Source organism: Trichogramma pretiosum, unplaced genomic scaffold (genome assembly GCF_000599845.2).
Source record: "Trichogramma pretiosum strain Unisexual culture from Peru unplaced genomic scaffold, Tpre_2.0 scaffold24, whole genome shotgun sequence".
Classification (NCBI taxonomy): domain Eukaryota; kingdom Metazoa; phylum Arthropoda; class Insecta; order Hymenoptera; family Trichogrammatidae; genus Trichogramma; species Trichogramma pretiosum.
Window position 1 is genome coordinate 410,041 of NW_019641611.1, and position 27,588 is coordinate 437,628.

At 41.8% G+C, this 27,588-nt stretch overlaps 1 protein-coding gene across 2 annotated transcripts; it reads right to left on the reverse strand.

Moving 5' to 3' along the window:
- On the reverse strand, nt 1-27,081 carry LOC106648351. Of its 2 annotated transcripts, none has more exons than XM_014365186.2 (6): nt 26,350-27,081; nt 8,759-9,003; nt 7,152-7,400; nt 4,351-4,531; nt 3,749-3,880; nt 1-3,670 (listed from the first exon to the last, which is right to left on the reverse strand). In XM_014365186.2, exons 1-6 carry the CDS (start codon nt 26,409-26,411, stop codon nt 3,421-3,423), a joined length of 1,119 nt encoding a protein of 372 aa, XP_014220672.1. In that variant the 5' UTR covers nt 26,412-27,081; the 3' UTR covers nt 1-3,420. The 2 variants fall into 2 exon arrangements, with proteins under 2 accessions (XP_014220672.1, XP_014220670.1); XM_014365184.2 differs by lacking the exon at nt 26,350-27,081 and adding an exon at nt 15,310-17,573.
- Nucleotides 27,082-27,588: the final 507 nt, after the last annotated feature.

A 27,588-nucleotide genomic window follows, 5' to 3' on the forward strand; every position in this document is an offset into this window, starting at 1 on the left:
TTAATGTTTTCATAACATTTTATTATCTATGGACCAAATGTACAGACATAGGTATAGACATAAGAATATTACTTAACGTACAATTTGAAAATATATGGAGCATAAGATCCTTTCGTAGGTAACAAATATTGCATGATATTTTTGCTTTGTAGATCTTACACACGACAATAAATCACGTGCTTGCATTCATTTTATTTATTTTTTCTTAAAAATTTGATTCACTATTGTGACAAAAAGAATCATCGTACACCTCGCAAACACAAGTGAATAAAAAAAATTATATAAATCAGTGATATTTGCCCATACAAGGATGATAGATATATCTTAGCGATGATATTTAAACATTGTATATGTATTTATACGCTTATAATGATCTCGTAGAATAGTGTTATAAGATTCGAATACACATATTATAATAATCATAAAAGCGTGCTTGGTTACTTTTTTCAGTAGCTATCAACGTGTAACGATGATTTCATTGTTCGAAGTAGCTATTAGTATTAAAGAGCAGAAGCTTTGGAGATTACATGATGCGCATATGAGACGATCGTTTATCGCTTTTGTGTGCATAATTCAATAATGAGGTCGAAACGATGTAACTGGAAATGGAATTAAGCATTGTATAACATTGTACGAGCTAGAAATAATTAACGCAAGCGCAGTGCAGTTTAACATTATCGCAATTTGCCGCTTTCGAAAAACGTAATGTGCAACTATTTCTGTTTACACCTGTGCCGCTTTATTTTTGAATGAAAAATTTAAAAAACAGATACTCGTTTTCTTTTATCGTCGAAAATTGTCCAACAATATTGCCGATCTTTAATCTAATATCACAAACTATTCGTACAATATTCTTCATTGTAAATTAACGTATAAATTACATTCTTGTTTGCAAGTTAATTCCTAAAAAGTTATAATTGCACACTTGAAATTTTTCATTTTTTCTCTAATTAATACATGAATAAATTTTATGTATTTAATAATACAATTTTATCACCCTCATCGAAGTACTCCTTAATAATTTACAAAAGGTGAGATTAGGTTTGCTCACACAATACATCGAGTTTCATAAAATTTGGTTGTATAATTATAATGCACGATAATGATTGATGATTTTGTATATTGTGCAGCCCCGAGGGTAGTTATTATGAATTTTTCCAGAAATGAATATGAACTATGGTGTCAATTTGATCGAAGTCTCTATAGGTTCTGTAATAGTATTATTTTTAAGCTGATTTAGTTTGATTGTATCAAATGCATATTATCTCTGTATAATTGTGCGATTTTCTCAGTACGGTAAAAATGTTAACAATTATTTAATTTTTAATTTTTTTTGAAAACTAAAATGGAAAAATATGATACTCGATGATTGTTTGAGAAATACCAAAACCAGTGTTAAATTGAAAATTTCTACACGCGGTTTTTGACATTATAACTTAATATTTTTCTGATAATTTTAGGCATTCTCTTCTTTTGATCAATTACCACGAAATATCTAATTTTGTTTTGGGTAATTTACAAAAATTGCGTTTAGAAAAATTCATTTTCACACTGACTTCCCGGAGAGTTCAATATAATATATGATCCCTTCGATGATTGTTATTAAATTTTTTTTTCGATCTATGATCATTCGATGGTGTTATGTTACAGTGAATCTCTGAGAATTTGTACAGGAATGTGCTAGTATATATTTTGCAAACTTATACTTTTTTTCTAATTTTTTCTCTGTACTTATAAAAACTTTGGAACTTCTACCTACACGTCTCTCTTTTTACGTCATAAAAAAAGACAGACAAAATCTACGCATTGGCAGTTTTTGTATGTCTAAATAAATATTCATTGCATTGGACGTTACATCGTTCAAATCGAAGCAAGGAATCTCGTCGTTAAACGCAAAACTTATATGCTAATACTTATGGATAGATTTCTTAAAAATTAAATTCACCGATCGTAGAAACTAGATTACTGTGAATTTATTGCACGATTATTTGAGAATTGAAAAAAATTAATAGATCAACAATGTACAACTGAAAGTGACGATACCATGTGTACGAGAGACACATTCAATTCAAACATATAATAAAATGCGACGTCGATTCGCGAGTTCGGTATTTAATTATACAATTTTTTTAACGTTACAGCTATTTTAATGTTAATACATCCAACATCGAGCAATTTTTTTTTCATTTAGTAAAAAGTCTGTAGTCATTTGGCAATCATTTTTCATTCCCCTTTTGCTTGCATGACAAGGATATTTTAGAACTAGACAAAAATGACGATTTCGTGATGATTCTTCGATTACGTCTTCGTGCTGTGACCAAAAATATTCACACCTCATTACGTGCAGCCAAAACTTACTCTCGGTTTGACACCAATGAAAATTAATAGCCACGCGCCTGCACCATCTTAACTTTTTGCACGTAGTGTGTCGCAGGTCGAGCGTGTTTTATTTGGCACGAGCCCGAAAATTTTCAGAAACTTTAGATTTAAATTGGCGACGCTCGCTGATACGCTTTGTTTAATACTTGGCTGACTTTTTTTCTAGTCCAACGGACGCAAACGAAATAATTCCTCGCTTTAAACAAGTGACAAATAAACGCACAACGCTAGCTCGAAAGAAACAGTCGAAATTTGTTACCGATTACATTTAATACAAAGTATTGTCAAACTTAAAAGCTTAATTTTACATGTTTATATCGAAGAGAGCGAGATTCTTGATACAATCGAGACGATCAATTTTTTCCCCTGTTTGACATTTCATTTGGTTGATTCGTAAAACGAATCACACTTTATCACGAGAAATGTTGTACAACGAAAAAAGCAAAAAAAAAACTTAAAAGATACGTTTATCCTCGCTCGCAATTTGTTCGATAAATGTTATAATTAAGAATATTTACAAGACTAGGGTTTAACTATCCACATACATCATTACATGAACGAAGTAAAAAGAGATTTTACGGCCGTAGGTCGACGCGCCGAGCGTACAAATAAATTCGCTTTTGTATCACTCCAAGCGTGATGCAACACAACATTTTAAACGCAAATTTCGATTCGAAACATACAGTACGGCCGTTTTTAATCTGGATTAAAAATTGCTCATCCTCGCGAAATCTTCTCCCTTATAGTATATGCATTACACACGTAGAGCAGAGATACCATAGCAATTAGGCGAAACGACAATTACATAATTGTAACGTAGGCTCCTTTGATTATATACGTTTTTTGTTTTTTTTTCAGTCTTACGCAGTATTATTAATATTGTATAATAACGCACGTACGTATATTAAATTGTATCTTTAAAACAGTCTTCGAAGCTACGAACGAATTTTTTTGTGTAAATTAATCGAAGAGTAGGGGAGTAAAGACGGGCCGTCGAACAGAGCCTGGGCTAGTTGTTGTTTGGCCGCTTAACGCGTTGATTCAAGCGTTGATTGGCTGCTCGTTTGGTAGAACAATGACAACGGATTTGCGTTGTTGCTGCTGATGTTGTTGCGGTTGTTGCGGCTGCTGCTGCTGCTGCTGCTGCTGCTGCTGCAACGGCTGAACGTCGATCGTGCAATGGTGATTTTTATCAGCATTGCTCGACGCGTTGTCGTTGTGTAACACCGGTCGAGGACTCGGCTCGCTAATTATTGGATTTTCCAGATCTTCGCTGTTTACACCCATTGTTCTGGAACAAAAATTAATCAATCAGTCCACGAATGTGCAATTATGAATTTGTGGATTCGAATTTTGAATTTCGGCTTACCTATGCTGAGGCGGCGGTGTGGGAGTCCTCGAGAGAGGAAAACTAGCGACTTCTCGAGTGACTGAGAGCGACCGAATGGATCCGAATGTCTGGTCGGGTGACATATTCGCCGCAGCGCTTATGTGCATGCCACTGCAAAAAGAAAAAGTTGAAAATTTTCCTTGTGTACGAGTACGGCAAAGCCAACGTAAGTAAGTATCAACGATAGCCGCTCCAATTTCAACGTCGATCGATCGGCCGGTGCATGCATAAACGAGAATATAATACTTGGAAAAAAAAACGAGAGATAGTTACGAGTGAGGCATACGCTTGGAGCGCACTCGAATTTTAAGTTCTCGGCTTACTTCCCTCGAACGCGTTACACGAGAAGATGCGCGCTTATCTCATTGCAGCTTGGCAAGACTTGGCTATAAAAAAAAAAAACAAAAAACTGAAGAAAAGAAAAAAAGGAAAAAGAAAAAATCTCAATGCATTCCAAGCTGATGAAATGCCGCAGTCGGGTTAAAGTTCGTGGCTTCCGCAGAACGCGATCGATCGACGCTCGTATACAGCTATAGACTATAATATGATAGCGCCGATAAGAAGTCGCATTTCAAGCATACCTTATAGATCCAGACGTGACGAGGAACGGCATCGGTGTCGGACAAGGGCTCAGCGGTGAACTACTGACGGAGCTCCGGGTGCTGCTGAGGACCGAGTGCGGACACTGGGGCGGTCCCACCTGCGAGTCGAGCTTTTTGCCGTTGGATCCGAAGCACGGTATCTTCATCCAGCTGCTCTTGCCTGGCACAGCAAAAAGGAACAGAGTCACGTTAGACGTTGGTGCGAAAAAAGCTCGATTAGAGCTCGAATTGTATACACGCAGCAGCGAGCTTGCTCGGGCGCATTACAAGCAAGTCTTATATTGATTCGAGTAAAGAGGATCGACGCGAATTTAGATGTATAATGTATTCTTTTGTGTCAAGGCTCGCCACAGTCTGTGCCACAGTCGCGAAAAAAACAACAACGAGTTGCACTGCTTAACCCGAGGAGCTAAGCAGTTGTCGTGTGTGTAGGCGGATAAAAAAAGCTCATTTACCCAAGTAGGTGTAATCTAAAAAAAAAAGAAGAAGAAAAGGTAACAACTATCTATTGAGCGTGCGCAGCATACATATTTATAGCTAACATGTAACTCGACGATCGGAATTTCAGCCAACGAACAATAAAGGCCAAGTCTAGCGTCGTCGGCTCGGACGACAGCGAGTTTCACGTGTATATTCATGAGACAACGATTTTAATCGAACGTCCACGAGTTGAGAGCGCGACGCGCGTTTTATTTATATATTGCCACTTAAAGCTCGATCTGCACATTTATTCGTGGAAAGTAGAACTCGACGGCGCGCATTGAACGATTCGCGTGTCTCGCTCTCTCTCAGGCCAATTAGAAATAGGGTCATTTTGGGAATTGGCGCCAAGCTATAAAATGTCGAAATGCATACATGCGACGTGGAAATTATATACGTTTCAATGGGAGCTCGAATATAGGCTGAATGAGAAAAAATTTGGTTTCATCGCTCGATCGGACAGTACAATTTTATAATAATGAAAATTAGCTGTTTTTCACATTCATACATTAAATTAAATCGGTTATCGATCGTGTACGAATGTTTTTTAAAATACGACGCATTGCGTGAAATTTGTCGCTTTTTCTTAACAGCACGCAACAGTACGAAAAGCCTTCGGCATAACATGCCCTGGAGCTCGGGCTACGAAGACTTTGCCGTGCCGTTGACCGAAGAGGGTATATTTAAGACTGATAATTCGATTTAGTCGTATTAGCCTGAATTTGGCTTTACAGACTGGCACTTGGATCTATAGGTGCAATCCGCTTAGCGGCGCACTGCATATAGGGGTTGACGACGCGTCGCTGCTTTTGCTTAGGCCTCGTTCCGAATGCGTCGCGCGCTTATAATATGTTCCTCGTCTATACCCTCTTGGGCTTTCCCCTCTCTTGCGTGACTCGAATCGCACGCGTGGAAACGCGAGGAAGTATATTTGAGAGGAAAAAAAAATTATGTGCGAATATATTACGCTGTGTGACGTAATGGACGCGCGCTGCAATATTCTCACGAAAAGCTCCCGCGCGCGCGAGTTACACAAGTCTCTCTCGAGCCTCGGCTGCAGTCGCATAATACTCGCCGCAGACAGCTCGCAAAATTTGACTCATCGACAGATGCAATATTCGTGTGTATGTGTGACTGTGTACGCGTCGCGCGGCCAACGTATATAAGGAGAGACAGTTAATTCTCTTTTTGTTTCAGCACGTTGGAAACGACAAATTATGCATTGCCAAGGTTATAAATGTACACACGTTATCGTCGATGTTCTATCTATGACATACGTTACACACAATTGTATCGTATATGTACAGGTGCGCGCGACTACGTTTGAATAGCTAATCCTTTTTATAAATCGCTACCTGCTGCTGCTGCTGCTGCTGCTGCTGTGTTTCGATGACTATTTTCGAAAGTCTGTCATTAAACTTCGATTATTGGTAGCTATTCATGCGCTGCTTTCTTTTTCGTCACCGGCTTCGTTGGTAAAAAGTGTGATTTAACGCGATTCTCGCTCTTTTCAACGAGTTTATTTCGGTATCTGTAAGTGCAGGCACGCACATATGACTGAAATTGCGACGTTATAATTAATCCGCTGTATCCACACGACCTCGTTAAAACATCTTTTGTGAGTACGCGTCGTTATACTGCACTAAGCTCTCGCGTCGACGAACGCAAAGTTTTATTGACGCGTGAACCTGTATAATGACCGAATGCTAACACAGCATCGCATATCGTATACAAATTTATAAAATGTGTGCGGGCAAAAGCACTCATTGTAGAGCAGTCGCTCAAAAGCCAAAAATGATTTGGCTTTTATTGAAGCACCGATTGATTTTTTCGTATCAATATGCGATAGCAACGCAAAAAGAGAAGAAAAAATACGTATATTCATCCACGCGCATTTGTGCTCTATCACGTAGAAATAGCGTCACGCTTCGCTGCAGTCTTTTTTGCAATTAAAAGATATATCCTGATGTATATATGCGCACGCAGGCACGCAAGAAAGGATAATGTGTATCCATGCCAAATCACGCGCGTATACCGTTACGTCGCGCTTATATATGCGGCGTATATATGAAATTCCCCTTTTATTTTTATCCGCACGCTTTACGGTTTTATATTCGCAGGTGCAGATTTTTATTTCAATTGCCGTTGCTGTAGTAGCACGTGCAAACAACGACGACGGCACAAAAAAAGCACATCGAGAAAGATTGATTTTCAACGCCTGCACTATAAGGCAGTTGAAAGGTTTCGCGCTGCGAGTGCGTAATGTATAAAGGAAAAAAGAAAAAAGTAATGTCACTTACCGACTAGCTTGACACCTTGGGACGAGTTGAGAGGATAAAAGTCGCCGTGAAGTGGACAGTGAAAGCCGACCCTTCGCTCGCGTCGACGCGCCCTGCGAGTCAACATGCAGAGCAGCGAGCCGCAGAGCAGCATGAGAAGGCCGACGGCGATGCAGATGGGCCCGAGGACTCGCGAGTTGCCCGTGAAGGCGATCCGAGCGGCGTAGGAATTTTTATCCTCGTCCTCGCCAGGACCTCGATACGATGCAGCTGTATAATGGAGGCAAAAAAAGGAATTGGAATAAAATACATTAGGTACGCATGTATGTGCTAGGCGCGCACTGTTCGAGCTTGCGAAAGGAATGCGCAATATGGAGCCTTGAATAAAAAGCGCTTACGCTCTGAAGGGAACAGCTGAATGCGAGTGTGTGTCAGCGCGTGCGAGTCTGGATTTGCATAAAAGATGAATAAATTTTCGACTTTTCTTGCCGGTCACAAAAATGGAGCACGAACTTTTCTCAAAGTTTCAATAACGGTCGTCTTTCCACAGAAGTACACACACACGCGCGTACATTGCAAAATTCATTTTTAAATTTTCATCCTACTTTTGTAACGTCGAGGCAAACAATAATTTCAATCAAAGCTCGAGGAGTCCTCGTTTCTTAGTCGATAAATAAAGTGAAAGAAAAAGAGAGAAAAGGAAAATTCCGTTATATACGCAGTTCGAGTGGCTCTACGTACACATACATATGACCTCGGTATTAAAAAATTGTTCACAAAGATCTTTCTCGTTTCATGTACTGCATGTATGCATGTATGTATACACACACACACATTTACGCATGTTAAACTGCGCGAGCGTAAAAATCTCTGCGGGCCTCCTTACCCATTTCAATGAAATGCCATCGAGTTTTCCATCGAATAGCTCGATCGCGTGCACACGTGTACGTAAATTGCCATTGGTAAAAGCCGTAAGCGATGCATCACGAGTTCAATATATGTTTACGTTATCGATCGAATTCAAATAGAAACCAAGTCACTGGCGATACCATAGACTCGAGTAAATCAGCGAGCTTCGAATGCGAATTTAAATCGGGACGCGCGCGGTATTAGTTGGAAATTGTCCACTTGACTCGAGGTGTACATGTAGCGCAGCTCTGCATCGGCTCGTGACATAATATCGCCAGAGTAGAAAAATATATAAAACGTACAAGGGTCTTTCGCAGCTCATCGAAGCTTGAGGAGCTTCTTTTCTCTGTTTCGCTCGCGCATGTCTCTTACTGTGTCAAGAAGCTTCTCGGCTCAGGCAATAAGAAGCTCGCGCGGCGCAATTTTCCATCGAAATTGACCGTGTCAAGAGTATCTCTCTCTCTCTCTCTCTCTTTCTTTCGATAAAATGCGATATCGCGCGCGCGCCTATTTGTCCATCGATGTTTTCTTTTCTCCTTCGTAATCTTGTTTGCGGATTCTGCAGCGATTATCCGATCGAACGGGATATACGTCGACGAGCGCGGCGCGTGCAATAACAATTCAATGACTTTTTTCTCTCTACTTTATTCGTACATCGAGATAATAATCGCGTTTGCAGTAAGTATATCTATCGGAAGAAGAAAAAAATCATAACTTACCGGTGAGAACGGCGCCGGCGAGTACGAAGAGAAAACCAAAGGCCGGCAGGGCTATCTGACAGTTGGCGGCGACCACGACGCCAGCCACCATCAGGCCACCCTCGATTTTCTCCACTTTCAGGCGCGATATCGAAGCCGGACATTTCAATTTCGATCCTAATCCTGTTCCATTGCTACCGTTGCCTATGCTGTGGCGGTTGTTGATGTTGTTCAGGATGGTTTCCTCCGGTGACGCGTGGCATGGTCTGCAAAGCACGACAAAAAAGCAAGCAAATTAAATTTATGCAAAAAGACCCTCTGAGAATTTGATCGAATTAAAAATAGAATTTTCTCAATTTTTCGAAAAGTAGTTGTTTTATCGGAAGCATCGATTTTATGTTCGAATCTTACTGTTACGCTCCCTGAGGGATTCCATTTTTACATTTTCTCGCGAACATTCCGGAAACGAAGTCAATTTTATAATCCTGCTTGACGTTTCAAATTCTCTCGAGTAATAATCGCGTCGCATCAATATAATTTCTATGTATAGCAGTCGCGCGCTACGCTTCGTTCCATTCGGCGAAAAATTCAGAATTTCTCATCTGTCTCGAGCGACAATATAATAACACAGAGTACGCAGAACGTCCTGACACATTCTTCAGCGTGTGCAGCAAATCACTCATACACACAAGTGCGCCTAATATACATATATATTCACGTGCACAACGACGATCACGTGCGCAGCTCGGGCAGCGAATTGCGAGAGACAACTACTTGCGGAGGTCTTTTTAACATTTTATTATTCGCATGAAGTATTCGAGGTTCGAACTCCTCCACGTGCCACGCTAAACGAAACTCAAAACTCTGATTGACGGAAACTAAGGAGTGAGCTAATTTGAACTTGAAGAAATATGCCAATACTCCTCGTCAATTATCAGGTTTTTTTTCTTAGTTAGCACACGCTATTGTAAACGAGCACATCTTTGGCTGATTTATTTCTGACAAGTAACCGAACGCCATCGATCCTTAAAATTCAAAAAAAAAAAAAAAAACACGCAATTTTCTTTATCTGACAGTTTGCCGTACAGCTGAATGCTAACTCGTAAATATTCGCGTGAAGCAACGAAAATTGGCGCCAGATGGCGAATTATCATCGGGAACGCTATATAATGCGAATTCAGCTGCGCTTGTGTACTCGAGACGAATTTCAATGGCTAGACACAGGCCTGCGAGTCTGTTTAGTAATAATAATGCGAATAATTTATTGCCACGATAATTGTCGTCATATGTATACTAGCCTCGAAAATGGACGCAAAGAGTCGTTTAATTGTTTTTATTGAGTCGAGTAGAAAATGAAAATATATTAACGGTAAAATGCAGGAGGATAGATATTTTAAGTTTGCAGCTGTGTGCGCTCGTGCATTGTCCGATGGAAAATTTAATCAAGGCTCCGAGGCCATGTACTCGACTAGTTTCGATATTTCAAATGCGAATAACTAGCCACTTTTTTATCTTTTTTATTCTTCGCGTATACATATTATACAAGTAACTAATGGAACATAACGGGTCGTTGACAAATAAACCAACGGATTAATTGAAAAACATTTACTACGTCTCTTTCGATTGATTGGTGCAATAACGCTTTTGAATACATATTGCGATGTTACGCTTGGAAACAGACGATATAGTACATAGAAATGATGCGAGATCTTATTTGCGAAAGAAAGTACTACTTCCCATAACTGATCATTTTTTCAATTCAGTCAAACATGTATAATCGAGACGAGCCTTTCACTTTTTGCTGCTTTGAAAAGTTTATCTGAAAATGACATTTTCTAAAAATACAAATGACAAAAAAACGTGTAAATCAATAAACAGTAACACTGGTATTGTTGTTTTACAAAGAATCGTTAAACTTGTGGCATTCATAATTAAATTTACATTTGACGAATGGAAATTTAGAAAAAATAAAATTGTTATACGTTAACCTTGGAATTCCGTTGTCGTGTTCTTTTTACAACAAGCAGGATACACCGCGAAAAAGGATATGAAACTCGAGTGAGCCTTGACCTTCAATCAATGTTTTTGTTTAAAAAACATTTTAATTTAATTTCATTTCTATTCTGTGGCCTAGTTTTTTTCTAACAGCGAGCTAAATAAATTTGATTTCGAATCAATAAGCTCAATTGTAAACGCGTTATTGCAAGTAGGCAGTGATCAATACTACTTGTTGAACAAAAAACAGAGTACAGTTAATTGAAAGCGCAGATGAATCATTCTCGCGATAGTTTTATGAATAAACGCCCGAGACCTTTTAAGTTTAGTTTTATTTCTCTTTTAACGAGCTATCAGTCGCGGTCAACAAAGTCAACGACCCAAGTTTGATACATTATGAAGGCTCGTTCAGCGAGACACGTAAAACTCGCAACGCATATTTCGCGCTTCGGACATTTTTGTATCGTATACAGACGTTCGAGCTAGTATTTAAATTTCGCATTTTTTCACAAGGTTCGGTAATTTCAGCATCAGAAAATTGCCGATTAATTTAAAAAAAGTGTCCAACTAGTTGATGCTAGTCTCTGCGCTATAGCGGCACTCGGTGTATAATGAAAGCATTTCCTAATCAGTTCAACAGAGCAGATAGCAGAGAGCTCGGTAGAGAATAAACGGGACACCGAACGCGAAGGAATCGTGCTCTACTGAACATGTATAATGTGCCTGGAAAATACGTATACTTGATATTCTCTGATCCTCACTGCGGCTAGAGATATACAAAGTAAATTTTTTTGTTCTATCGAACGCTCGCATACGTCAAATCAAATTGACTACATTCATAACCCAGCTCTGTTTCAACCGAGGGAAAAATTGCAATCGTCGAGGCTTCGGTGTAATGGTTGCGATCGTACGAGGGGCCTATTATACGGTTGTGTATAGAAATAAACGAAGGCGACTTTGGAGCGATTGACGCTGATAACCCGTCGAGAGCAGACGAAAATATTCCATTTAATCTCGAGTCACAAACTGTCATGTACCTCGTTCAATGCCTAATGAATTAATTGTACTTGAACAAAAAAGAATGAATCATTGGACAGTCTTTCACAAGAATTTCGTGGATCGAGCATTAAAAAGTATTTCGAATTCTCAGCTCAATTAGTAAAAAATTTCTGAAAATTAAATTGTACTCGCGTGTACTCGAAAGATTTTGCCATATATATAGAGCAACAACCTCATTGGCTTCAAAGTTACACGACCTAGCAAGGTCATCTTCAAATAATGAATTTAACTTTTTGCAGAAATATTCGATAAAAATTCGAAGAGCTTTTTAATTAATTCAAACGATTTTGAAAATGGATTCAAGATTGCTCGTACGTGCCTCGTCCTCTTGAACATTTTTTCATAAAATTCCTCATAAAGCTCGTTCTAGCGGATAGATAATAGATTCGTTACGTAACTCGTAACTCCTCTTCCAAAGCCTGAATATTCATTTGCGCGATATGCGATTAAGAGTGCATAATACGTTTTTTCTCCTCCGTGCCGCGTTGGCAATTTCTCTCGGATACGCGTGCGATTTCACCCTTTTTTTTCATCGTCGGTATAGGTGCAACGAGCTACTCATCCGGTTTTACTATAATAAGGTCGTCGCAATTTGCCAACGAGCACACACACACACACACACACACACACGCTGCTCTTGGATCCGACCTTGCTGCACACTATAGACTGCTACGAGGCAGGCAACCTTTTTGGTTAACAAAAAAAAAAAAGCGGTGAATCCTGAATTGATCGAAGAGGTCGCGAGCGCGCACAGTCGCAAGGTTCTTTTTTTATCATCTTCGATGCACGGCGTAGAAACTCTCTAGCCGCTCCCGTTTATAATTGCAAGATTGACAGCTTTCCTTACCGGGACCAGAGTGAAAATTTATTAGAGGAGAGAATTCGTTTAGCAGGTGAAAATTAGCACATATGAATTCTCGACGCGTTTCGAGTGAATCATACATCCTAGACCATTATACGCTCCGCGTGCTGCAAGGCAAGAGTAAGTAGCCGAACGGCTGTTATATATTATATATTATTTTTTCGCACAGGTCGTAAAAACTTTCATCGAGCTTCCTTCATCCCGAGCGAGCTCTTGACGCTTGCTGCGAGCATACGGGATTTTATTAGCTGTCACTTTCTATACGTATGGTGCACGCGGTCTATGAGCTGTAACACGAGTGTTGGTAAACACGTTACAACGAGAAATATCTTCGAGTCGATCGACTCGATGCGCGCCCGTGTGCTTAAGGATTCGAAAAAGTGAAAGTATCCCGGCTTCTAGGATCTTTACATCGACGAAAAGAGAGATAGAAGGAAGGGGCAATTGCAATCGGCTCCCGATGTCAAATCTGGATTTACGATTTTATGATAGAGAAGATAAGCCGGAAGCAAGCGAATTCCATATTTGAAGGAAGCGGCCATGCTCCATGCATATACATGGCTCATGAAGCACTCCGTAGTGCGTGTTCGCGTTTATGTAGCCACGCTTCAACGCTTTCTTCCTCGACTTATTCCACCTTTTTTGTCCCTCATCATCGTCTGGGCGGAAATTAGTAATGCGATTACAGTTACACGTGCATAATTCGATGTTCATCTTGCCTATAAACTCCAATCTATTTGAAAGCTGAGCTAAAATGAAGTAGATAATTCATTTTCCGATGACGACAAAGACTCGGAGAAATATCACCTCGAAATTTGATTTCCTCGTTACAGAAGTTTGAGCAGCGCGTGGGAGCTGACTTTGTTGCTTGCACACACGCAGAGACGCGAATGCACATAACATAATAGCAACTCGTGCGAGGATGATTCGATACACGAGTATACGCGAGCGAGCAAGTTTTCATTTGTTGAAACAACGACGAAAAAAAAAAATGAATCACGTGGGCCGTGTACAAAGAACTTTTGTAACTCCGTATTACGCGCAATTCGCTCACTTGGACGCCAACTGCCATTATGTGCAGGACAAATTATCGATACTATACTATATGATGCCCGAGTGGAAAATCATTTTTTCGATGTATCACTGCAAAGGTATCTCTTCTCGGCGCACTTACCGGTCTGCTACTCACACACACAGACAGGATTCGTCGTTGTATGGGTGATGTGTGTTTTCAGCTCGCGTGTGTGCAATTGACTTTGCGTGATAAAGTAAAATCAAACGAGAATATTCTCTTTGTATGCGTGTGTGTGTGTACATGTGAGCGAGTGTGTTTTTTCTTCATAATTTTTATGCATTTATTTTCAAAGATCTCAATTACTGCAGTATAAAAATAATCGTAGAGCGAGTGCAGAAATTTAAAAATGCAAGGCGACATTGTCCTATCGAGCATAAGTGATTTAAATATAGAGCCCCAGTACGTTGACCATGCAACTAGAGTGCATTTGCTTTATTTATATTATTTCACATATTTTTAAAATCAAGAGTGCGTGAGAAGGTTTGACACACAAATACAAAATTAATAAAGCAAGCCTATAATAGCGTCGTTGCGAATAGCAAATTTTAAATCCTAGACAGAACACGAAAACTTTCTATAAATAATTTCACGAAAAATTCAACAATCATGTGTGTGCTTGTGTGTATGTACAAGAAAGAAAGAGAGAGAATAAAAGTTTCGATCAAACACGTTGCAGCTTTGAATCTCGACACTTTCACCGGAGCTCGTGGTTCGCATGTGTGTATATTTTTCAATACTAATTTTGCGAAACTCGTGTTTAAACTGCCTGGAATGGTTTAGTGTGTCTTCGAATCGAAACAATAAAGCACGGCATAAATTGATGAGTCACCGCGTCGGGATACGATCCTACGCGTTTAATAGACAATTCGGTTGCTCATATATATACGACGCGTATATATTTAATATTTTAATTGGCTGCCAATCTGTATTTGGGGGGGAAAAAACGACGACCATCGGTGGGATTTCAAGTCGACTATGTGTGTGGCGATTGACATCTCGAATGAGGCGAACGCGTATTATTATTGGAGCAAGGAAGAAGCCCAGAAACAATAATTTCTCGTTTACTCTGAAATAATAAAATGAGCAACGAGTGTCTCGGTTGCTCTTCTTTGTCTTTTCCCTCCTGGTCGTCGACAGTGTCGAGATCGACGCGTGCAGCGCATTAATTTATAATGTCAATGTGCTCTCCATAGCTGCACAGCTGCCTTTCTATTCGCGAGCTCGGCTCGGCTTGATACACGATAGCTCGCATGTGCAAATAAAGCAGCAGCAGCAGCAGAAACACGCATGTTTTTTCCGCATTCGGGAGTCTCGATGAAATGGGACTATGCGCCAATGGTATTATTATAATTATTATTATTTTTAAATTATTTTTGTCTCGACGGTGAATTATATTATTGTGGAGTCGCATGCGAGTCGAGGCGAGAGTGCAGCGACTCCACCCCTAGCGATATATTTATACGTGGGTATATAATAGACTGCACAGTGCAGTGGCACATACAATATATAATATACTCTTTGGATAAAGTGGAGAATCGAGTGCAGGGAGTCGAGCGCAAGAAAAAACTGGGAGGGACTAACCTGTCGCCGTTTTCATTCTCAAATCTGCACTTGTCCGAGGAGACGTTGTCGTTATGATGATAGAAATTCGTGCCGTAAGTCATGATGGTGGCTAGAGTACGGCTGTTATTGCTGTCGTTGTTGTTATTATGGCTGTCAATGGTCGTCGGTGCAGCAGCAGCAGCAGCAGCAGCAACTTGGGCTTCCGCAATCGACTCTGTCGTATTGTCGACGAGACGGCCGAACAAGGGCTTGGGACCGACGACTCGAAGCTTCAGTCAGCTCAGAGCTCCTCGGAGTCTCTTCATCGGAGCAGCGGCAGTAGCAGCGGCACCGCGAGCGTTTGCTTCATCGACTGCACTTGTCTCTCTCTCTCTCTCGCTCTCGCTGCTGTGCTGGTGCGCGACTGGCACCCTTTGTTACCTTACTGCGCGTACGATGCGTGCTGCGCTCTCTGCTGCAGCTACTGCCTATAGAACGAGTATAATACGAGCGACTGCTAGAGGAGCGCTGCGATTCTCATGCACCCATGGTGTTGCACGTATACTACATGTAAACTCGCGCTGCACTTGTTTTCTGTGGTATAAAGCGCAGCGCACGGCCACACTTTTGCACTTGGACACACAGTCACCACACACGAAGCTACATGCACACCGACACCGACACTGCAGCACTAGGTGGTAAGCACGACGAGGAGACGTTGATCGGAGCTCTCTGCGCTCTTGGCAACTCGAGTGCAACGACCTCCTCGGCGATTCTTTTTCTTATGTTGTTATACAACAATCGCGCGCGTGCTCACTATCGATACGCGCGCTCGGGCAGTAATGAATTTTCGGCTCGGTTAAAAAGCGACGCTTTCCCACACACGCGTCAACGTGTGCGTGTGCGAGGGTGTGTGTGTGTGTGTGTGTGTGGATAATAGATGTATGACAGCGCACTCGAAGCGCAAATCCGGAGCAGCCAGCCGGTCGACTGGCCGAAGCAGTACCACAACACACACTGACGTACGGACCAAGCTCGAGGCAGCTTGGGTCGAGTTCGCTGCTGCTGCTGACTGTAGCCGGAGACAGCCGCTAGTCGGCGTCCTAGTCGGAGCGAGTCGGAGCATATACGAGTCCGACGCACGCAAACCGAGCAAATATATATATGTAACGTAGTGAGCGTCGACTGTCGAGCGAGAGAAAGAGAGAGACGGACGGAGCGAAGGTGGAGGACCCGCCGCTTAGTTGCAATGACGCAGCACCCCACCTTCACCTAAACACTTTGTGTTCTAGCGCTTCGTTCCACCGACCGTCGTGACTTTTTTATGCTTCCATGTACCAAACTTGATCGACTCTGTCTATCGTATCGTTTCGCATACGATGTCGTTGTCGATAGCGAAAAAGACCTCGATGATGACGATGATAAGCTCGAATCAGCATATATCTCGCGGGACTAAATGTTTGTACTCGAGCTTTGGCATCTCGTGCTCGACTTATTACGAGAGATAAGTTCGAGCTCCTATTGGCCGCTCAGATTTTTCGACGTAAATTAATTAACTTTATCGACTTTTTTATCTTAATTTGACAACGAGCGATTCATTGTGTTATCGGCTTCGACTGGCCTTACGCTTAAACTCACCTGCAAGCAGTATAATATCTGTTTTTTTTCTTTTTTTTTATAAATTACGTTTGTATTCAAACATACTGAAATACGACTTTCGTCGACGAGTATTTTCGTATAAAATATTGAGAAAAAAAATTCACAGTATTCGTTGATCCATTGTTAAGACGCTATAAAAACAAAGGCAGCTTGCGATATATACGCGCAAAAAGCAGTCGAAAAAACAAGTATCAAGTTCAAGTAAGCTTGAGCAATGTCTGGGCACTATTATACGCTCTTATGAAAATGGCGAAACTTTTCGTACACGTGACCGTTTCGGTTGCGTATTCATAAATGATAATCATTAAAAATCGAGTCGCTGCGTGGTCGAGCACCGGACAATTTATTTTGGTTTGTCCCATTTGATATTGATGCGTCAGAAATCTTTGGTAACGAGTATAATCTAGTAAAAACAAAACAAAAAACAAAAACTTGTACGTTATTTTGACTCGACAGCTAGACCAAAGTGAAAAAAACATATTATTTAACAGTTTAGTCATAATTGGAATTGAAAATGTCGAAATCAATTGCAATGCAAATAAAACGTGTCATCGCCAGGGCTCCTTTCATTCCTGAGGAATAGACATGGAAACGCACTAGCTTATTCAGTCTCTATTTTTCCCTTTTTCTTCTAAACAAAAGGTGTACCTTTGGCTAAGCTTTGAAACGTCGCTCGCTTTCTCTCAGCTTAAACGAAAAGAAAATACAAGGACTAATGAAAAAAGCACTCCTTTTCAGCCTTGTATGTATAAGTAATGTATCTACGCGGAGTTCAAGATCAGCGGCGAGTTTACAGTGTGCGGCACTATTTCCGTACACGGAATACGCCTACATGTGTGTCTGTGCGATCCGTGCGGCGCAAGAGAGAGAGCGAGAGATGCTCGCGAAAATTTTCCGCCCATTCAGACCTAGTCGAGTGAAAGCTGTCTTTTTTTCCTCTTTTCGACCGGCGTTTATGCAGTTCGCACAGACTCCGGAGCGGCTTTGAAGAAAAAAAAGGCGGGCTATTTCGGGAGCTGCGCGCGACTCTAGTGTGAATGTTATATTCCGCTATGCTCGATCGATCAATGACTGAAATATTTGTTTCGAGAGGACAATCTGTAGCGCATTTCATTTACTCTGTACACATTGGATATTTTTAAAGAGAATATTTGTGAATAAAGTACGACCAATACGAGTTATGCAAAGGAGTGGCACAAACTTGACAAAGAGCAGCAGCATCGCTCGAGAGACACATACTGGGCATATTACGATTTTATAATTTATATCTATTAAAAATAAATTGCTATGCTAACTTTTATATTTTTTTGTGTTGTCGACGGTAATATCTGGGTAATAACTATCATATTAAATTCAAAATTAATATTATAATTAAAAACCAATTAAAAATAAATTCAGTCGAATTAGCCGAAAGAAACGACCAATTCACTTTTTTCGAAAATTAATAAATTCCACATTTTTTATTCAAGTGAATTACGTCTCTCTTGGAATTTTACACCTCATGATTGTAAACGTAAAAGGGCATAGCTAACATCCGGATGACGTCAATGATACCTCGTGGCGTTGAAAAAGGGATCCAAAAGTCTTTGAGTATTATAGTGCTCTGTATTGGTTAACATAAGTATTCCTTTTCATTAAATACACCCTCGCTGTAACGTACAACAGTATGTAAGAGATTCATTGAGGGAAAGTTTCGAGCACTTAGAGCTATGCTATTTTTGTATATACTTTTTTTATACATTTTTACTGCACACACGTAAATCCCATTCCATTTCCTCGATCTTACACGTGCGAGGAAAAGTATATATCCGCAAAAAAACGATATTCGTGTTTTCGTTCCCTTTTCATTACGGCGAGCGTGACTCGCGCGTCGTCGTCTCAAGCTTGACCGACTTATTTTCTCATCCCCCTTGCAACGTACGTACGTGTCTGACACATTTTTTGATATTTGACCAGTGCAAAAAAAGTCATGAATCTGCGACGACACGACCAAGCCGACCAAGAAACCGTACCATAGCGATGGCAGCGATTTGTGATTGCATTAAGGCAATTGTAGCTCGTTTATTGTTAACGAGCCGACGATCTAGTTCTTGTAATTAAAGTGATAATTCGCTCGATCGACGCTGCGGCAATTATAATATATAGATTGGAATATCGTCACGTTTAAGAGACGTGCATTATTTATAACTGGGCCATGATTGAACACGTTAAAAATACATACATTCAATTGGACTCCTGTTCATAAAGCGTCAATAGTTTCGTTGACTATCGATTCAAGCTCAAAAAAAAAAATGCTTTTAGAATTTTTCGCGCCATTTTATTCAAGAGTATTTGAAGTTTTCGCTGTATCTTTCATAAAGTTGAGTTTTCACATCTGTTTTCACGAAAATCATTAATCGCGACGATGTCATTGCTCATACAGTACTTTGAATTTTAATTTTAGCTCCTTGGTACACATCTTGATAGTTTGCAGTTTATGCTTATAGGCAGATCAAGCTGGTGTCTTTAATAAGCGCCGATTACTTTTTTATTGCTCCGTGCTCGTATGTAGTTTATTCGTATGTATGAAGCCATTGTACTTTCATGATCCCAATTTTTTCACGTGACACGTTCCGAGCTTGGCTTGCTGATGAATTTTTTATAAAATTTTACTATGCACTCTTGTGACCTGTTTATTCCTTTTTTTACACTAATAGAAAATTTTCGATTTTCATCGTATGCGCAGCGGAAAGAGTTTTTTAACGTTTGTTTACACTCTTGAAAAAGTTTAAATTAGCCTTTTTTCTAGATTTTCGTATCTTAAAGCCGAAGGATTTTGTGAATATAAAATGCGAATAATTCATTTTTCAAGCAAGTATTTGATAGAATAAATAGGTAAATTCACTGAAATTTGCTCAAAGCACATCTTTGATTTAGGCAAACATCGAGCGTGCGAAAAGCTCAAATAATTTCTAAAGCTTGCATGACTTTTTTTTTATCATTATAGATCACTCTCCCGCAAAGAAGACGAGATATAATTTCCGCCAACTTGATCATTAATCAGCTTTCATACAACGGATATACATGGAATATAAATAAAATAAATTGCATCAAAAAAAAAAGAGAAGAGGAAAGAATGAGAGAAGAGAGAAAACGAGGTGGCGCGCTGCTCTTTTGTGACGTAGCACAGTGCGCAGCATATACCGTCGAGTGACTTTGACGTCATCTCGAAAAACTTGCGAAGGTGCGTTGGTCTCGCGGCCAACTCTCGGTATGTATGTGTATACTTATCGATTTGACCTAGACTCCGAGTCGACCTAACTCTTTTTACGTGTGTGTGTTTATATGTGTGTACGTGTTTGTATATGTTTTACGTGACGCTTACGTATACGTACACGTGCATGCGAACATTCGGAAGGGTTGGATGTACGTTATTTAGCAGGTCCGATCAAAGCCAACCTAGATCACGTCGATAGCGATTTTGTTTAATTTACATATAGTACAGAGCGTCGCTTCCGATGACGTATCCTTTCACAGCGCATCGAAATTAAACCCCCTGCGGGCTCGAAGGATATGCATTAAATAGCTGCATAGGCCACGCGCGACGAAAACCGATTCTACAGGCGGCAGTTAATCACTGCAAGTTCTGCTCTGCGTGTACGATGACACCAGCCGGCCCATTGATTTTCCAGTCTCTCTATAATGTGCACGATGCCGCCTAGCGTACGACCCAGACACCCTTACCCATTACTCTTGATCCTTTAGTTTCCTGCTTTAACCTCGTGATTATATTTCGCGATTTGCTCGCATACCTGTTCGCTACCTCTGTATGCAAAGTCGATCGGTTCAAGAATCTTCGATTTTTGCAAGCTCGATGCTTACCGATTGTGTGTTGCCTCAACCTTACATTCTATTATTGTTGCCTTATGCAATATTATAAACCCTATTATTTCCTGCAGGAGTCAAAGACTCCAAAAATAGCTTCGTTAAGCTCTCGCGATAAACGTAACATTTTCGAGCTTGCAAATTTCTTGTATAACGAGCAAACGACAAAGCGCTAGTTCTAGGCAAGAATATGCTTGCATTGGTAATTATTATCAATTTTTTAACTAAAGATGCGAACGAATAATCACTTTTTCACCACTCTATGTACATGGAGTGAATTCAAAGATGGTAACAAAGAAGAAATATTTTAGAAAAAATGCAATTCTTCGTTTTTTCCAATCTATCACTAATATTTTTGAATTTAGGATAATATTTGTCCAAAAGCATAAAAAATCACTCCTCGACACGCAAAGAGAAGAGGGAAAGAGAGGACGGAGAGGAGAGAAATGAAAGCGAGCCAATCCTCAAAGCACATGCTGCACATTGCATATACGTGCATCACACAATAGCTAACAGAGCTATACGTTCGCGCCGCTTGCAATCCGCATTGTCCTTGAATACATCACGTTGTGTGTTAAACACAAAATATGTATATAGTCCATGAGCCGGAGCTTTTCTTACTGTAATCTAGTCGGGGTTCTTACACGTAAGCTCGTGAGAAACAGTCTGCTACACTCGCAAATTTTTTGCTTCAGAATTCGAGCTTTTAAAGCTCGATCTTGGCACGCTCGTGCGGGGACGCATATTTTTCCATCGAACGTATTCGAAATCACCAGCATCGATTCGCATAAATCACGCAAAGTAATGCGCATGCTATACACATCTGCGAGCTTGAGTTTTTTTCGTTCCATAGGCGGTGTACCTACGAAATGCAGCGTAATACAGGCGCGCGTCGCGCTACTCAATCGCAAGAGGCACGTAGTCTATGCATTACATATAGTTGTGCTTTTAAAACGTTCTTGAAATTGAGCTTGAACTACTTACGGCTCAAGCCGTTTAAAAGGACGGAATCGTATGTGTGCGACTGATGGAGCCTCGAAACGATCTACACCTCGAGCACGAATATAACTATTATATGTTTGATGGTTACGAAGTCGAAATAAATTTAGCGTTGAAGTATCGATCGTAGAACTCGGAGAAAAAAAGAGATAGCTCGAAAAGCTAATTTGCAACGGACTATTATTAGAAAAAAACCGTGAATTAGATTACACGTTGACTATACGCGTACCGGTGCAAATCAGTTCATTTTATATGTATCGTATACGCCTGAACAATGGCTCGAGATGCGTGTAAGATACGCAAGGTGTCTCGATATAAATCCTGGGCTCTTTGCGAGATTCAGATAAATACGTCTGTAGTCGTGTGCGTGCAAGCTCTTTTCAGTCCTGTGATATATACATTTTTTATCCTGTCTCGGAGCTTTTATGCATCCGAGCCGGCAGCAGCAGCAAATTCCTGGCGTAAGAAAGCTTTTGTCTCTTGTCTTTGCACCGCTACTAACTTCTCAAAGAGAATGCGTAATATGCTACATTGAAATAGGAGCTTTCTTGGGAGACAATATCTAACGCTTCGCGGGACTTATAAATGAAACGCGACTTTGAGCTGTGCACAATACGCATGAATGAGAACAAAAAGTACATTTATAATGTAAAATAGATAAAATTATTTATTCCATCAATATCGTACGTACAACTAGAGAGTAACAATCTCCTTTGTTTTTCCCACGCGCTGCGGGCGTCATCGTTGCTCTAACAATAGTAATACAACATAATCACGTACATGCACGTATTTTGTATACATTATACAACGGATGATCGACGCTGCGAGCTCATTAATCCTAGCATTTCTACAATTTCGATTATGCCACAACAGCAGTGTAAATACAATTTCGTGCCACTCGTAATGTTATAATGTTAGCTCTTCGCAAGCGCATTAACATCGTCGAGTGGCATGTATAAATAAACAGCGAGCTTTTTTTTAACGAGAGGAAAAGAGACTCGCTGCCGTAATAAAAGCTCAAACTTGGAGTTTTCGCTCGCAAACAGACCGGTTTCGATCGAACGCGCGAGATGCATTGAACTTTCGTAATATTACTTTCTCAAGTCCAGTTTGGCGCTTCCGTAAATATCAAAGCTAATAAGTAACGAGCACACGAACTCACACACCCACTGACGTTGCTAAAGCTGCACTAGTACACTAGACTACGTTGGTTTGAATATTTCCTACTTTTAACAGGAGAAAGTTTCACAGTTTCAGTATCTTGTTCGCAAGCTCAGTTAACGATCGAAGATGTAACAAGTTTTATTAGATCGCCAAGTTGTGCGGATCAGCGGAGTAAAGTCCAGAGAAGAGAGCAGAGAGAAGGTTGAGAGAGGAATTAGGTGGGCTCATCCGTCAGCGGCGACGCCGGGCACCCAGCCGAACGAGGTGCAGCGATGCCAGGCGAACGATCCGTCGCCGAGCCACCACCAGACCTCGAAGTTGAGCCATTTGATGAGCACCAGCGCCCAGACGAGCTTGTTGGCCAGACAGGCCACGCCGTAGAGGCCGCCGGGTGTCTTTTTGCCGCTCAGCGCGTCCGACAGTCCGATCGTCGTCGTCATCGCGGCGTCGTCGCGGCGTCCATCAACGTTCGACAGTCACCGATGAACTGAATCGCAGTTGTGCAAAACCGCACCTCGGCTACGGCTGCGGTAGCGCATTTGCACGCGCTCGTCTGCCTCTGTGTGTATGTGTGTGTCTGCACGTATAAGCACCTTTTGATTACCTAACGCTTTCCGCTCGCGGCGATGTGTATAAACGATTCCTCGCGGCCGTATATACATGTGTGCGTGCACTGTCCACGGTATAACGAGGCACGAGGCGCACAGCATCGCACGCGTACGTGACCGTCTATTTAGGTATAATAGAGGCAGAGTCGCAGGTTTATTGGTACATATATTGCAAAATAATATGTGAGCCGAGTCTCTCGCTAGACGGGACTGTACTATTTTTGAGCACTATGTGCTCAGAGTACTCTTCTCTCTCTCTCTCTATTTTTCTCTCGACAGCGGGTCAAGTGCATCGCGCGCGCGCTCGTACGTATTTTTACAAACAACTCTTAAATTTGTACACACGCACACACACACACACACACACACACGTGTAAGCGTGCCCACACTCTTTTTGTCTCGCGGCTCATTCGTTAAATTATACTTTTTTTAACGCGTTTCGGACTTATTGCGATGCCTCGGGGCTAAGCGTTACGTCACCGAGCTTTACTCGCTCTCGTTGTAAAATATGTTCACATGCGTTCTTGTTTTCAGCTGCGCATTTGTTATGCATTATATCATCGTTGTAATAGGTATGTCATGATGTTGCATTAAAAGCTATATTTAATAACGCGGATTTGCAACGGATATCGATGAGTTAATCATGATCGATGAGAAGGCAATTGTAAATAGATTTAAAAAGTTAACGAAAGGTCCAAATTTGATTTAAATTAAAGGAGTGCTCCAGGAAAACGATTTTTGTGCTTGTTCTATACTCGCTGATGAAATGGTCGTTCATAAAGTGGAACGGATGTGTTGGTGTATATATACAATCAGCTTCGCGAGTTCGGTAAAATAGAGACGAAAATGAGCCTGTTTGAAGATTTACTCGGTCAATTCGCTTTGACGCGTGCTCATTCTCAATTTTCTCGACGTCCGTAGCGCGTGGAAGCCCGCAAAAAGCTTCGCTCTCGCATTTAATCGCAGACATAAACTCGTGTTATCTCGAGATATAAACATTGATAAAAAATGCCTTCTCAAAATCATAGTCGGGTTTGGGTTATTTTGATGTTCTTTACGAAGATGTAAACACTCTTAGAATTTGAAAAACAGGCCGAAATAGCGATATTTGTTTAAAAAAAATATGTACAAATTTTCCCCAGTGCGTAACTGATAAATGATACATCGGAGTCTCGTCAGCATTATTTATGTGTAGTTCGACTCGATAGGCGAGGTAAAAGGTCACGAGTAGAATTACGGAATTTACTGCACGCGCGGATACCGTATAATGAAGTGCTTTAGTCATTAGCGCTGAAACTTTAAGAGTCTCGTAGACACTACACGAGCTTCTACGCGATTAGCACTGATGAGACGGAGTTACAGTTTCTCCAAGTACGTCACAAACTTAGACGTACGATTAGTTTTTTTTTTTCATCTCTTTTTATTCGTCATTGTCATCCGATGTACGATCCCGCTGGAAATAGCTCTCGTATACGCAGTGGTTATCGGACGTCTACTGGAATTTTCATTGACAAATTGAACTTTTCTGTGGACGCGCGCGTGTCACACTCCGAAAGGCGATTCGCACGCTCAATCATCGTCGTGGACAAGGTTCCGATCGTGTATAGGCACGCGCGCGCGTCAAAGCTTCCCGGGGCAGCCGACGCGAGCGATGATCGCTACTGCTGCTTTGTCGCTCGAGGAAAAAATTCGCGGGCACGTCTCGATCGATCGAGAAAATCCGAGACACACGTGTGTGCGATCGGGCAGCGTCCGTTGTATGCTCGCTCGTTATATATCTGCCTTGGTTTGCATCTATTAATACCAGCGCGGAACGTGTATAAATTGACGTAGGGGTTCATCGATCGCGGCTATCACCACGTGGTTAAACGTCCTATACGTAGTCGCATTGTATCGAGTAAAATTTCCGATTCGCTGTAAGTATATCGAGCGCGAATTATCGATACCGTAACGGCGTCGCTGCTTCGTGTGCGTAGGCAAATGACGCGGAGATTCGCGTGCGAACAATAAATCAAAGAAGCTGTGCGCGTCCGTTTGCTACACGTGCTTGGACGAGAGCCCGACGACGACAGGTAAAAAGTCGATAATGCTCGACGGATCGCAGAATTTTCCCAGACGTTATTTACTCGCGCCGTTGCAATGGTCGGGCTGCTGCTGCTGGTACAATGCGAATGCCGTTGATATAGGAAATTCGGGCCACGCGCTGCTCTCTTACTCTCGCGAATACAATGCGTGGGGACAGGGTAATTCATAATTCATGCCCGATGAAGCCTCGTGTGTTTGTCTGTCGCGCCTCGTTTGCTCTAGTACACACAATCGCGCGTTATCTCGGAGCCGCGCTTCTATATAATATTGTATATATCTATATGCTCTGCACGATAGAGCAGCGCAAAGTTTCCACAAACAGAGAAGCGAGAAACGGAGAAACTGGCAGCGAGACACGTACGGCTCGTTACCGCAACCGCGTATATATTTCGATATCTGGCAAAGAAAAATCGTCGCTGGCGCGCGGAAACTACATTCCGACGTTGGCTCTTCTGCGTAACGGCATGCCTTACACATATATATAATATATTGTACTATCGCGCAGCGCATCATCGCAAATATTCGACGTTTTGCGGGAGAAAGTTTGGCTGCATCCGATCCGATATGAATTTCATTTCCGCTCGACGAGACGAGCTTGTGCTGGAAATTGATATGATTCCAGGTCGACCGCAAACGATGCGTCATTGAAACATGGCGAAAATTAGGATAAAACAAAGCACGAAAATAGATGCGGACTCACGTGTGGCCGGTGTAGTTGAGACACCTGCGCACCTCCTCGCGCTCCTCCTCGGAGTTGCCCATTAATCCGAAGCTCTGGAATAGTCTCCGTCAGTGGCTGTGCAACGATCGCCGTTGGGCCGAGAGTCGTATCGTCATCGCGTCGTCCTCCGAGTCGGATTCGTGTCCCGTAGTTGGACCAGCTGCAGCACCGAGAGACGAATTGGCCGAGGCGCCGTCGGCCACGACATATCACACGGCGGCCGCACTCGTTTCGAATTGCCGCGATCGAGCGCGAATGCGATTCAGCTGGCACAAATTCACTCGCTATACGTATGGTATCCGTGGGGCCGCGAGCCGCCAACTGCTGCTGCTGCTGCTGCTGCTGCTGCTGACGTTGTCTCGATGTATGTATACAAAAGTTTTATCTCGTTGGCGCCCGAATGAAATTACGTAAGCCGAAGCGCAGTCATCGTGGGAAAACGAATGCAGAGACCAAGAGAGCTGCGAGCTTGCGACTACTCAACTGCGAGATCAGTCGTGCAAGTGTGTGTTGATATCGCCGCCGGCTGCAGCACATAGGCTGCAATTTTGCGCTCCAGACTGCACAGACGGAGTCGCCAATCCATCCCCCAGTTACATTCGATCTCTCTTTTGGCTCGCTCGCTCGCTCGTGCTTTTCGCCTCTCGGCTACTTATCGGCGCGCGCGGCCGCGACCGCATGCGCGGACATGCACGCAACTTACCCTGATGCTACATCGTATTTCGTACGTAGCGTACTATACTCTGCACGTACTGGCTCCGTGTTTGTTTTTCTACTCCCCCTCCTCTCTTTCTCTCTCGCTCCGACTTGTACAGCAGTTCGCGAGATGGCCTGGAGCTTGCAATTGGTCGACCTGCACCTGTACATATGTATACCTATACCATACGTAACAAGGTGAAATGTGCGAAAGTCGGTGCAGTCGACACTCGAGGTGCGCGCGACATCTGTGCGTCGCTCGATGCAAAAATGCGCCCAGCAGATGTCGATCGCCGTGCCCGATGCACAAGGTGGGAATTTAACTTGCCGATCGAATCGGCGCTTCATTCAAAACGATCGAGCCTTCGATAACTCGATGTACACGAGCTCGTGTGTGATTCTCCTACAGAAGAGGTCATATCGTTTATTTGACTTGTGCAATCGATCAAAAGTCGACGCGCACGATTAAATCCGATAAGGACTCGCAATGTTTATCAATTAATGCACGCAAAGATACTGGCG